This window comes from Passer domesticus, chromosome 1 (assembly GCF_036417665.1).
Source record: "Passer domesticus isolate bPasDom1 chromosome 1, bPasDom1.hap1, whole genome shotgun sequence".
Lineage (NCBI taxonomy): Eukaryota > Metazoa > Chordata > Aves > Passeriformes > Passeridae > Passer > Passer domesticus.
Window position 1 is genome coordinate 53,923,321 of NC_087474.1, and position 14,159 is coordinate 53,937,479.

General features: G+C 40.4%; 1 protein-coding gene and 1 long non-coding RNA gene across 29 annotated transcripts in view; one reads left to right on the forward strand and one right to left on the reverse strand.

Moving 5' to 3' along the window:
• Window positions 1-5,865, forward strand: part of GOLGA4 (golgin A4) — a 77,524-nt gene extending 71,659 nt beyond the window's left edge. For 9 of the 28 annotated variants that reach the window (XM_064420849.1, XM_064420945.1, XM_064421002.1 and 6 more), the window contains 2 exons: window positions 505-600; window positions 3,005-5,865. In XM_064420849.1, coding sequence (XP_064276919.1) covers window positions 505-600; window positions 3,005-3,034 — 126 coding nt within the window. In that variant the 3' untranslated portion in view covers window positions 3,035-5,865. Of the gene's footprint in view, window positions 1-504; window positions 601-1,768 lie in introns of all 28 variants that reach the window. The other 19 variants (XR_010362684.1, XM_064420870.1, XM_064420925.1 and 16 more) reach the window with 14 other exon arrangements.
• A 3,619-nt stretch (window positions 5,866-9,484) lies between these two features.
• On the reverse strand, window positions 9,485-10,672 carry LOC135288091 (uncharacterized). Its single transcript, XR_010351404.1, has 2 exons — window positions 10,244-10,672; window positions 9,485-9,757 (listed from the first exon to the last, which is right to left on the reverse strand). It is a non-coding gene; the product is annotated as an uncharacterized LOC135288091 (long non-coding RNA).
• Window positions 10,673-14,159: the final 3,487 nt, after the last annotated feature.

Genomic DNA, 14,159 nt, shown 5'->3' on the forward strand with positions numbered 1-14,159 from the left:
TGTAGAGGTTGATGTGGATTTAAGAGTCAGGAATTAGTGTCGTGACTTTTAACGTGGGTACTTAACCACATTCTTTGTAAACTGCTTTACCAAGGTGTGTATGTGTATTTGCTGGGAGGTTTTACTGTATTGCCCTCCAGTCCAACTTTATTATTTGCCTCTTGCTTGGCAGGATATCTGCAACAAGACTGACAGATTGCTTTTTCTAGGCATGCACTTTATCTAGTATGCTGTCTTATTAATGGACTCTATCATTTGAGCATAGATGCCATAGAACTTACATCACACTACACTACCTGAAGTTTGTGACCATGTGCAAACACTGTTTTCATATAATTCACATCATGCATATACAATGTGAAACAGTTACATCTTGCTGATTTCACTGTTTTCCATTGACATTAATAAAACAATATCCAGTATTATTAAATTAAATTAATTTTAAAATAGTACAGACATTTTTGTGGATGTGGAATTATGTATGGATAACCTATATCTATTTAGACAATGGCCAAGGTTATAACAACAGTGCTGAAGTTCCCAGCAGATCAGACTCAGAAGATACTAGAACGAGAAGATGCTCGACCAGTGGTAAGTTATGTAAGTAAAACAAGTTTATGCAAGAGGAGTAGGTTTCAAGAATAAGGAATTAAAAACTTTTTTATGTCTTCTTTTCTGTGTCCACATTCAAGTGGACTCCTCTTCTCTTTGGTTCCCTCTTCTTCAGTGGAATATCAAATTCCAGCTCTAGGTTTGAATTTATAGCAAGAGTGAGAAAACAAGCAAGCATGTTTTCTTTACTAGTATTTTTCCTCAGTTAAAACATATTTCCAATAGTGATGGGTACAGTAGGACCAAAGCAAGTTCAAACATCACTGCTATTCTGTGGATGAATTGTCTAAATTTAAAAAGTAATCTGACATATTAAATATATATATATATATAAATAAAAATACATATAATATATAAAATGAATGCTTCTTAAATTTAGATGTTTTTGTGGAGACATACCAGTTTTTATGAAAAATATATCAAGAAACATTTCCAGCCCTGAGATAAAATTTCTGGCAAAAACAACAGGCATTTTGCTTGTAGAATAGAAAGTTGATTATCTCAATCACCTGAGATATGTGTTTGAAGTGAGATGTGTACAAATTTATCTTAAGTGGGTATCCTAAGAAGACTGGGGTTTTCATTAGGTTTTGGGGTTTTTTGAGTGAGCCTGCATTATTTTTGTAAGGAAAAAAACCAAAAATGTGTTGGTTCGCTCTGGGTCAGGACCGGTCAAAAATAAGAGTCATAAACAGTTTAGTGTTGTTTTTTTTCCCAGTTTTTTTTTTACATTTGCTTAGTATTTAGCAGTTGATCTGTTTACTAGAAAGGTGAAATTTGCTTTGAGAAACAGATACAAAAGGAGGCAAAATTATTTGAGCATAAGCATTTCTTTGGTATTACTTTTACTGTTTTATGTATAGGAGCTACTTTTAATTAAAATAAAAACTACAGTAATAGTCTCCTCTACATTGTATCTGGAATCAACACTGTGATCCCTCTCTCTGTGGGTCACCTTAGTGAAATATTTAGAAATTAAAGTGAGAGGAAGAATTGCTTCCTGTTTCTCTCACTGGCCTTGCATATATATTTTTTTTATGCTTGCAAACACAGAATAAAATAAAAATATTAGTAATTTCATTTCACTTGTAGATGCATTAAAGTCCTGTTGATTCACTGAAAAACATTTTTAAAAGTCTGTATTTTCATCTTGCAGAATCACATCTGAGGAAAGTGTTAAATACTTCAACATTTTCCTGTACACTTAGTATGGTCGAGAGCCTTGCAATCTTAAATATTTTTAATACTTTTAGACTATAAAAATATTGATTATACTACAGCTCCAGTAAGTATCATGTATTCAAAGCATGATTTTCTCTCTCTGACATTAAAATAGAAAGCTGAGACTTTTTTGTTTTGTTTTGTTTTGGTAAGCCAGAGTAATATTTAGGAAAGATTTTGAGAACAGAGAGATGGGCCTTGTTTGGCAGCCACTTCAGCTTTTTGATATTTAAACCTGTTCTTCCTACAACAGCCATTCATAACTTTTGATACAAAATAAAAATTTAACTTGAATTCATCAAACAAATTTTCATCCTTGATATTAAATTTTGTCTAAAACACACAGTGAAGTTTTTTTGCAGGCTACAAGTGTTTTGATTTGTTAATAATGTCTTTGTTCAAAGAGCTCTTGGGTTTCACTTAGCAGTCCCTTTTTGGCTTCTATCTGGCCTATGAATTTTCTGCTTTCCAAATCCACAACGAGACTGAGTTACACATCTAACAGAAACTCAAATATTAAGGCATAGTATGGAGGAAGTATTTTTTTCCTCCACTTTCAACGTTATGTGTTTGTTTGCTGAAGCACAAATTATTCTGGGGATGAGTCTTCCATAATTCTGTTTAGAACGAAAAAGTTGGAGATGTCTTTATAAATTATTCTATCAAAAAATATGCTTGGTTTCTTTTGTTTTTTATTTATTGACTGACATGGCTCTCATGTTTCTCCATACTTAATACTGGACTGATGCCAGTATATGAAAATATCCAGTGTTTAGCTCTGAGGAGCATTGAAGTTCTGAACTACAACATAAATGTGCATTTTAACATAGAGCTTTTAGTTTATTGCTAAAACATCTGTAAGTAATTTTGATGTGTAAGTTATTAACTTACTGTGCTACTAGAGTAAGTGTGTGGCACTAAGTATCTGTAACTAATTTTATACCCTCTTAGTGGGCATATATTTGACAAGTTTCTGAAAACTTGTAGCAGTTCCTGGTTAATAAACACATGCTAGATCAGTGTAATCTTCAGTAATCTGGCTTTTACCATGTTGGTGTGATCTAACTGCAGCAATCTCATCCATAGATTCCCACAGAGTTCTTACTTGTTAACACTACATAACACTATCAGTCAAATAGTCCAATGAACTCTTTTCTTCCTGGCTTTGTAGTTTGCCTCACCTCGCAGTGGTATCTTTTGAATATGCCACCAGTCTGTGTTTAGCTAGCATGTGGGTGAGTGAAGTCTAATACATTCTTGTATTATGTAAAATGAAATCTGTATTATGCAATTAATATTAATGGTTCTTCTGTTTGGGGTTTGTTTTTTTTTTTGCCTGCTTTCCTTTGTTAAAGAACAAATTCTGGTTGTATATGCATATGATAATTTTTGTTTTCCTCTTAATCATGTTTTGCTTTACAAAGCTGAGTTTGAAAATGGTAAATACTGATTCAAAACCAGGCTTTTTGAGTGACCCTAGCCCTAAGCATAACTTCCAATGTTGACTGAGCCACAAAAATCTCAGTAGTAGAAATAAAATCAGATTTTAAATCAATTAATATGTAATACTGAATTTAATTGCACTTGGCTTTGTTTTGGATTTATTCATTTTCTAAGTTTTTTGAATAGGCAAATAAATCAGATTTGTGGGAGACATACTGTACTGCTTGAAATGAATTATTACATCTTGTAAATATGAAAATGCGTTATCTTAAAAAAGATGAATATTCTCTGCAGAGGGATTAGAATATAATTGCATTTAAACATCAGTACCTTTCTGAATCACAGCTTTGGTTTGATATCAAGAGACACTAAAGCAGAGAGATGACAGAGAACAATTAGGGGAGCTTTATGCTCTTGGTTTGTGTCTTTCTTCAAGTTTTGTTAAGCTACTTCAATTATGAATCTCCAATGCTAGCTGTAGCATTACAAGAACGGAACAGCTGACGTAGGCCTGAAGATGCAGGTTGCATCAGACTAGCCTAGCTAAACAAGCAACACACATGCAATAGCTGGTTGAGACTGGGCTATGGAACTACACAGGAAAAAACTTTCTGCACTGGCTGATAAAGATTATGATTTGAATCACTAGTGGTGTATGATATTTAATAAACTCTGCAGATGAATTCTATGGGATATGGTCGGTTCAACTTTTTTTTCCTCCTTTGCAACTAGAAAGCTTTGCACAGTTGTCAGGAGTTCAGTGCATGTGAAGCAGTTGCTATCACTTGACTGAAATGCATTTGTTGGCCTGCATCACTGCCAGGGCAAAACTAATTAACTTAGGCTATTGCCATTGCCATTTACCATTTACCACAGTGCAGTTGACAGGTCATCTTCCTCTCCTGCTGTCATGCAAACATAGTCTCCAACACAAAATAATACCTCTTTCAAAGGAAAAAAAAATGTTTCTCTAACAGTCATGGTTTCTACTTTGTGTTTTTTCCATTTTTGAATAAAATAGTGAATGCACTTTATTGCACTTAAAATGCAGTAGAGTTTGGACTGTTTTCCAACAACCTTAATCAGTTCTGACAAAATCAGCAACTGTTTTCTCTATCCCTTTGTTGGAAAGAATTGAATTGTAGATACTGACGGAACAAAGCTATTTACAACACTATTGCAGAACAGGTTGCAGAAGGTATGATTGAAACTTACATTCATGTCATGCTGTCTGTAATGATGGTGTAAAAAAATTCAGGTGTTCTGAGCTGCCTTTGAAACATATCACAGAAAGACTTGTTGATATTGACCTTAATGTCAGAAATTATTGGTTACACTGTCATAACATCAGCTAATGTATATGTAAACTGTTCATACTTCATTATTAGATTGTAGTTGCCTACTTAATCTCAAGTATTTTTGTCTCATATTCTTCAATGTATATAACTTAGAAATTAAGGGGGATGCTGACTTCATTGGGAAGGCAGTTGATATTTTCCTCTAGAGGAGGCTGTGTGCCAGGTCCAAAATTCTGCATCATCATCTCAATTTTGATGATAAGCCTTATGCAAGCGAGTCCAAATTTCTTTTGTTTGGATTAATATGCAGTGGTGTGGTAGACTATTTCCAGTGAGACTGCTGACCGTTTCGTTACACCTTGTTTTGCTTTCATCAGTTCCTCAACTGTTTTGCAGGTACTGGAATGGAATTGCTTGCTCAAATAATTTGGCAGTTTGACTTACTTGAAATTCTTCTGTCTCCTGATTATATTAATAAACAATACAATTATTTTAATATTAAGAGCTTCTAAGTTGTTCTCAATAATGTAACATTTGATTTAATTTCTTCTAGTTGTGGCTACGACCATCTTGAAGATTTTGTGATGAGAATGTCTCATGACATTGCTGCTTAAAATTAAGTTTATACCTGTTGCCTCTTGAGAAGGGACAAGAAGAAAAGCTGTTGTTCAAGATCACAAACAGAACAGCAAGAACCAAAACTCAGCACCACTTTTGGACTGTGAATATAATCTACTGCCTTGGCAGAAATGCTAATCAGGGGTTATTTGGTTATTTCTCTTTGATTGAATACCATCTTCTATTTTGTGTTAAAGGTTATTTTTTTAAAGGAGAGAAAAAACTTTATCCTAGGAAAGAATTGCCTGCTACTGTATCTCTATACAGGTTTTACTGGGTGTTTTCTAAAAGTTAAAATAAATGATTTGTTTCTTCTATTTATTTTTTTTAATTTTTGATTGAGTTGTGCAATACATTTTGGATGGATAGCAATTGAGGTGATTTTTCTGATGAATTAGACAGTCTTGTTGACTATTCTCACCTGATTTGATCTTGATTGTTTGCTAGAAGGTCACTTCTATATGCTTTTGCTTACAATAAATCCAAATTGCAGCACCTCGTTTGTTTACTCCTAGCTTTTGTACTTATATTTTCTGAATAAAAGGTGTGTTCCTGTAAAGTGTAAATAGTTACTACATAACTGTATCATACGCTGATCTGTGACTGTTGACAGCACTAATAGGAATAGAGCTGAGATGAAATAAAGTTTATATACTGTATAATTTTGGAACAACTTTGGTATGATTTTTCTTTTAAAGGACACACCAGTTTTGTTCTTACTCCTGTTGGAGACATTGTTAGCTGAGATATTTCCAGGCTGAAATCAGGAATGGGACATTTGCAACTTTTCTGGGCAACCTGTTCCAGTGCCTCACTATGCTCACAGTAAAGAGTTTCTTCCTAACAGCTAATCTAAATTTCTCCTCTTTCAGTTTAGAACCATTCCCCTTTGACCTGTCACTATCTGCCTGTGTAAAAAAACTTCTTCTGAAAGGCTGCAATGAGGTAATCTTGGAGCCTTTTCTTCTGTCAAAATGAACAACCCTAACTCTCTCAGCCTGCCTTCATAGCAGAGCTGCTCCAGCCCGCTGAGCATCTTTGTGGCCTCCTCTCTACCCACTCCAACAGATCCATGATTTTTCTTGTGCTGAGGACCTCAGACCTCAGCACAGCACTGCAGGTGGGGTCTCATGAGAGAGTAGAAGGGAACAGTCACCTACCTTGATCTGTTGCAAATCCTCTTTTTCTGCAGCCTAGGATACCATTGGGCTTCTGGGTTGTGAGTGCACATTGCCAGGTCATGACCAGCTACCCCCAAGTTGTTCTCCAGAGGACTGTTCTCACTGATTTCTTCTCCCAGTGTTCTCCCAGTCTGGACTCATTGAAGTTGCTCCCAACCAAGGCTGTAGGACTTTGCACTTAGACTTGTTAAATCTCATGAGGCTTTTATGGGCCCAATTTTCAGGTTAGTCCAGGTGCCCCTGCATGTTATAATCGAAACTCTTGCATAAATCCTATTGTCCTATGTGTGCTATGGAAGATACTTTTTTTCCCCTCTGTGGAGCTTGTTAAATTAAGAAACTTATTTTTCATTTGCTGTTTCAAGAAAAAACAGCTCTTTTGTGAATTCCTTACAGCTTTGTTATGGCCATCAATATGAACAGAAGCCTAGCAGCCTCTCAGCTATGTGAGGAATATCCAGACCAAGCTATGGTGTAGCTGTTCATAGATGCTGGTTCTCAATAGCACCACCAGTATGGGATTTTCAAACTCTCTTTGGCTGTGTATATTCATTATATGGAAAATTAGAAATGATAGAACAGAAGTAAGTAGTAAGTTGCATGTTCTTCTGCACTGTGTCTGTCCATGCTCTACCAGTTGCTACCTTTTATTTTCTTTCTTAGGCTTTCATTTACACTGATTCTAGTCTTCCTCCTGTCAACACTGAGTTAAGTTTCCTGTATGCACTAGAGTAATTTCAAAGGCACATTGATTGACTTAAAGGAAGTACATCTCTCAAGATTTCTTTTGTTGTAGAACAGTGGCAGCCATTATTTCCTGCAGTTGCCACCTAATACCACATGACATATCAGAGAAGAAATAATTAAGCTTACAATAATTATATGTCATTTTATGGCTGTGCTAGCACATAATGTAACAGCAATGGATGGTAATGGAGCTAAGTGTAGTGCAGGAATCTGCTGTGACACATGGCTTGCATCTCTTGGTTGCAACTTTTGGAGCAGTCCAGGTTACCTGGTGGCCATTAGGCAAATATTAGCTGCTTTCTAATTGAAAGTCACTTTGATTTAGTAGGTAACTTTTCAAAATGGAGATGAAGGCCTGTGTGGCTGTGGGGGCTGACCATGTCCCCCACATGTATGTGGAGAGCATTGCGGGTGCTGCTGCCAAACCAGATCTGCATGCCTGTGGCAGAGTGTCATGGTTTGACCCTGGCACAATGCCAGGGCCCCCATGAAAGGTGTATTTCCAAAATGGTTACTGTGAGATGTGACCCGGAAACAGAACAAAGCAGGCTCCAACTCGGGAATGGAGGGAAAACCACAACACTTTATTAATCTACAATGTAAGAGACAAAAGGAAAAAAAAAACCAACCAAACAAAAACACACACAGCAGTCCACAATGGAATACCTCCAAAAACACTCCTCCTCCCTCCACCCCTCTAACACTCAATCCCCTCTAACACTCAATTCTCAATCCAATACCATCCTTCACACAACTTCCCCCCCAGTTCATCAGGAGAGAGGAGTCTCCCTCTTGCACCATGGGCCTCCCCAGGAAACACAGTTGGAATCTCCTGTGCTTCCATGTCACACGTGGCAGCCACCCGGAGAGAATCTGCCGTGGTGACCATCTTCCTTCTATGTCCAGTGCTCTCACCACTGTCCATGGATCCAAACTGCTTCTTAGGTCTTTTTAAGAATGCTTTGTTTAGTTCTAAGAAGTGGCAGCTTTTCACTATTTGGGACACTTGTCTCCTCCATATTTTACCTCCTGGGGCCGAGGGGCCTTATGAACAGAGATTTTTTTCCGCTGAAGGCAGAGGGCTCCACCACACCCTCCCCATCAGTCTCTGTTCCCTCTACTTCTTGTCACAATGGCTTTGTCACTCCTGGCTCCTGGCCAACCACCTCCCCTAAGGTGCAGTCTCTACATTACAGGAAGATTTGGTTCCGTCCCGTGGCCGTGTAAGAGCAAAGTCCATCCAAAAGGCCACTCCAATCATCTCCTCCATCTAGGGCACTTCTCATCTGCTGGTATTTCTTCACTCACTGAAGCCTTCTTCTCATCTGCCCATCCTCCGTCCCCTCTAAACTCTCAGCTGGGGAGGATTAGTGTTTTTTACAGCTTCCACTGTCCCAGCACCAAAGGGGTTAAAACCTCAGCCGCGGTCTGCCCGCGGCTGGGCACCTTGCTCCCTGCTTCTTTTGCTGGCCATGGTGCCAGCACAAGATATCAAATTTCAAGCCAGCACAGTCTCTATCACTCTCTCCCGGGGTGGGGGGCTGCCCAAACATCCCAGGTCTCCTCCACCCCTGCACCTTTCAGGGCTCCGGCCTCCCTTCCCTCAGGCCGCATGGCCTCCCCCTCCCCCACCCAGATGCAGCTGGGCAGGGGAGAGGTCAGACTCCACTCACCCTGGATCAAAAAAGGAAGTTCTCTGGGAATCCTCTGCTTTTAACCCCTGTGTGTTCTCACAGGCATATCCAAATCCCCAGTGGCCACCACAGGTGCCAATTTCAATTCTGGCCACTGATTGGTTTGATCACAACTTTTCCAGAAACACACTTCCTAGCCAAACCACGACAGAGACACCTTTGCCTGATTGTATCAGGACAGCTTGCATGTCCAGCATTCTGTAAGTGTTTAACTTTGCTTAAAGGAAAAGGAATGAACAGTGGAGTGTATCCCCAGTTGCATGGCCCTTTTATAACAGTAGATAAATAAGAAGGGAAAGAAAAGAAAAAGGAGAGAGGGTGAGGTAAAAAGTTAGTGTCTTCCTTTATGGTAAAGAAAGTTGTAATTAGGCTGAGCTTCTACCTTCTACTTCCCTGAAATGTGTTTTCACATTAAAGGAAACTGTCGTGACCTTGAAGCCCTGTAGTGAGTGTTATCTGCACATTATTTAAAGCACACCACACTTCAGCCCCAAGATTTCAGTGTTGTTACTTAATTAAATCTGATCCAACCAAATATTCAGTACAGGAAGTGTCTAGCTGTAGTGGGTCTACAGCTAGCTAAGCACTGGTGCATTTACTTGAGTATATTTACTCATTTTCTTGCTGTGAGATAAGCATTAGGAGAAGGAGGGCAAAACAGGCACAAACCTTAAAGAGTATAAAGAAAACTTTATTAACAGAATTAAGACAAAAAATAATAAAAATCAGAATAAAACCTTCAGAACACTTTTCCTCTCACCCCACCTTCTTTTCTTTCCCACTGACAACGTAAGAAGACAAAACTTGGGACTTTCAGTCAATTTGTCACTTCTAGAATAGTCTTTCTTCAGTCTACTTAGGGAGAGGAGTCTCTCTTCTCATGCTATAAAGACTTTTCCACAAGAAACAGGCCTCTCGTGGCTTCAATGTCACAGCAAATCACCTGCCCAGGAAAGGAAAATCTGCTCACAGTGTGAAAAGTCCTTCCCATATCTTGCAGATATCTCACAGCTGCTTTCATGAGCCATGTCAACTTACTGGGGTACCCTTTTAAGGATGAGCTCTTCTAGCATAAAATAAAAGTTCATCCATCTCTGGGAACAGAGTGTTTTCTATTACTATCACTGGGGCAAGGTTTCTCAGCTCTCTCTGTTCAAATTTCTCATTGAATCAAAATCACTTCCACATCTGCTCGCTGTAGCACTAGAGCCTCTGTTCATAGTTGTGGTTAAAACACTACATCCCCTGAATGCATTTTCATAAGTTACAAGGAAACAAGAGTTTGATGTACCATAGTCCACCACCATGGCTTCCAAGAGAATTTCAGCTCAAGATTTCAAGATTGAGGCATCTCCTCAATTCCGCACCACGCCCACTGCCCCCCCCCCCCCCCCCCCCCCAACTAGAATTTGACTCCTTCTTTACTGACCTCAGGGTCCATGTTGTTTTCTCCATGTGTCTTCACCTTTTCCTTTTCCTGACTCGGGAGAAAATTAGTGTTCGTAGGTTCATTTGTTCTCAAGCTTTATCAATTAAAACAGTATAGAGTCTTGAAAATGTTTAAAGGCTGATTTTGTTCAGGCTCTGCAATTGAGGAATCACTGTGTCTGTTGCTGCTGATCACTGGCACTGCACAAACTGCGCTGGCTGCTGGCACCACCCGTGCACCTTTCTTTCACGCAAGGCACTAGAAGAAAGGAAAAAAACTACTGCCGCTCCTTTTGTCCTTCTGTCTGCAGCACAGCTGGCTAAAAGCAGCTAAGCAAAGTCCACTGTGAGTCACGCTGAGACAGCCGCAGCTGCATGGCGCTGCCACAGTTGCACTGATTTTGGCTGCACAGTCCCAGCCACATAGCCACTCCCAGACCAGGATGGGGTGGCCACTCCCAGCCCCAGCCACTCTCATCCTTGGGGCTGCCCTCAGTGCTGACTGCAGGGCCATTCCCGATGCTGGTGCCAGAATAAACAAAATTCATTTGGCAGACATGCAGAAATAGCCGTGGCTGCGTGGTGCTGCCTTGGCCGCATGGATCTCGGCTGCGGGGCCACTCCTGGTGCTGGTCCTGGCCACACAGTTGCCTGTGGTGCTGGTATAGTCCTGGTGGCATGGCAGTGGCAGAAATCCCAACCGAGCTGTGCGCCAACTTGGCTGCGCAGGGCCAGGGTGGCGTGGCCTGGCCCCACTGTGCAGATCCGGCGCAGTCCAGCCTGTTCAAAAGCCAGAAGCCAAGAGTTTTCGCAGGCTTCCTTCTTTTTTAAATGTGCTTTTCTACAGGGGCATGCTTGACTCCTTCAAGTGGTCCAACAAGGCCTCAATCCCCAAAGTTAGCCAGCTGATTGGCCCTTCAAAACCAGCCAGTTCATTAGCTCCAGCAGGCCCCCACAGGGAGCCACCCTTGCCCCCTCGCCGCAACTGAAAACCAGACTTTCATTAAGCCACAACACTAGCTAAGTTAAATGTGGATTTTTTTCCGCCTCTCAGCTTCAGCGGATTCAGAATATAATGATTCTCAGGATATTAAACTGTTAGAGGTGAAGCACAGTTTCTGTGTATTTTATGCAGGTTCTGCTAGAGTGGGACCTCATTTCTAGAATGGACTGGTAGAAATGTTGCTAGGTGGATAGGATGAGCAGGAGAGATCCTGGTTGTTGTATGTATTCTTCCTCAAGAGGCAAGTATTCACATGCTACTTAAAAATAGTATGGAATTTGAGCTGATCTTAGAGTACTCTCCTTGTTCAAAAAGTGAGTAAATATGAAACTGCCATGCTAGTGCCTGGGAATCTGGGCATGCCTTTAAATAAAGGTGTATCTATGCTACATCTGCTGGGGTTTTAATGCTGTCTTTTTTAAATGTGACTTGATCAGTACAAGAATAAATGGGAAGAATGTATCCATGGCAATGGCCAGCATGAATTAGGTCTTGCAAGGAAATGTGATTGCTTTGTAGTGTGTTGCTCATGGCCACACATAGGACCTGCTAGGTTTAGTCTTTTAAGCATATGCAGTATAGGCTGAACTTCCTTAGTTATTGTATTTGCAGGCAACTTCCATGGTAGGGAGGAATGATGCATCTGACTCCATGTTTTTAGAAGAGTAATTTATTACTTTACAATACTATATTATATTAAAGAATACTAAACTATACTATACTAAAGAATACAGAAAAGATACTTACTCAATGCTAAAAAAGATAATAATGAAAACTCATGACTCTTTCCAGAGTCCCAACACAGCTTTGCTATAATTGGCCAAAGAGTCAAAACAACTCACACTAGAATCCAATCAGACAATCACCTGTGGGTAATCTCCAAACACATTCCACACACGAGAACAACACAGGAGAAGCAAACGAGAATTGTTTTCTTTTTTCTCTGGGGCCTCTCAGCTTCTCATGAGAAAAATCTTGGGCAAAGGGATTTTTTCAGAGGACGTGAATGCCACACTTAGTTCTTTGTAGCGGTATGAAACCGTCTTTAAAAAAAAAGAAAAGGTTTGGTAATTATAGAGAGCCTTTCTGCTTGGAGAGCTATGCTTGATGTCACCTCAGTAAAGCAGCAGGGCAAGCCAGCAGCAGTTTCCTCTAGGCAAGAACACTGCAGGCTGGAGAGCTGCTGGGTAACAGTCACATCCACAGCCAGCCTTTCATTGTACAGGTAATCTCTTCAGCTCCTCTTTTATGTTCAATTATTTGTTAAATAATTTATTTCAGTTGTCTTCATTGACCCTTTCCAGAGCTTATGCATCAGTATTTCCTTGGAAATAAAATTTTAAACAGGGAGAAGATGAAGAATGACTTTCAATGAGCTGCTAGACAGCACAGGTATCCTGTTTGTTTTATATAAAATGGGGAGACTGAACATAAGAGGCAAATGCATGAAATCAACAGCTTATTTTTAAGTTGAGAATAAGTGTGTGTGTGACTTTAGGGAAACTGTAATTAACATTTATTTTAGATAAGCTCTAATATTGACCAAAAATAGAAGTCAACTTAGGTATATTTGTAGACATCCTTCATAAGGATCCTGATGATTTTCAGAAAGCCTTTTGTGGCAGCAGTAGTTGCCGCGCTGCTGTCCGAATTCTCTCTACTCCCCCGAGCAGGGGAGGAGACCGCACCGGCCGAGCTGTGGCACAGCAGCTGACAGCCGGGGGGCACTACCCAGATGCGCCGGGGGCATCCGGGGAGCACCTCAGCAGAAGGCAGCGGTGGGCAGCAGGAAGGCGAAGTGAGAAAAGAGGGACTCTTTTCGGGGGCAAAGACCAGAAGTTTATTGTCTCCAGGAGAGCGAGCCGAGAAAAGACGGCGAACCGGGAATACAGCAGTTTATAAAGGGGGTGGAACATACAACACATCAACCAATGAGGGAGAACTTGGGAGGGAACAAACTCGTGACAAACATGCCGGCTCGCCAATAGGGAATGTGACAGGGAGGGACTCTTGTTCCCGATCCAATCACCCACCGAAGAGGGGAGAGCTTTCTGGAAAGAGGGAAGGGGACAGTGGGTGATGGACAGGAACTCAGGGAGGGATTGACAGAGGGTAACCAGGGGAACAGGGGTGGAGACAAAAAACTGACACTCTCAAAAGGAGGGGTTGCCAGGGGGACCCCAGGACTGAACCATTTTAACTTTAGGGGGAAACAGAACAAACCAAATGAACCATGCACCATGTAGTGGCATACTGTAGTTAGGGAATCAAATAAATACACTGGATCTTATATGTCAATGCTGCTGTCAACTACTTGTGAGCATAGTTTGTTTAATATATTTCACTGGGATGCCTGGACTGATTTATCATATGTCAGGGAAGGCAGGGCGATTAATATCTCAACTGATTTTACGTGCTTTGTGACCAACCCAGCCAGGCTGATCCCTGAGTGATGTTGCTGAGGACAGAAGCATGGCTTGCTTTCACCTGGGACATACAGGTCTCTAGGCACTCAGAAGGAGGCCAGGGAACCACAATATTATTAAGCTGGATAACTATGCTGCTTCTGGCATATCTCAGGCCAATAGCAAGTCCTAAGGAGTCCTACAGTGTCCCAAAGTTTATTTTTCTGAACTCTCTGTAGGTGCAATATACACCAAATTAAGTCATAGCATAGCAGAGAATTTACAAATAATTGGATTGAAGAAGGGTTATTTGGTTAAAACTCAAGCTTTGAGCTCCACACACAACTTCAAAAAGTATCTTCTCCATGTAGAGAATAGGTTTGGATCTCTCAAAGATTGAAATGGATATTGCTTTGTCGTTGTCAAGGTGGTCACGACACAAAGCAGAGACCACAAGCAGTTTCAGATGGCAACACTTTATTATCGAACATGGCTGACCTTTTATACAC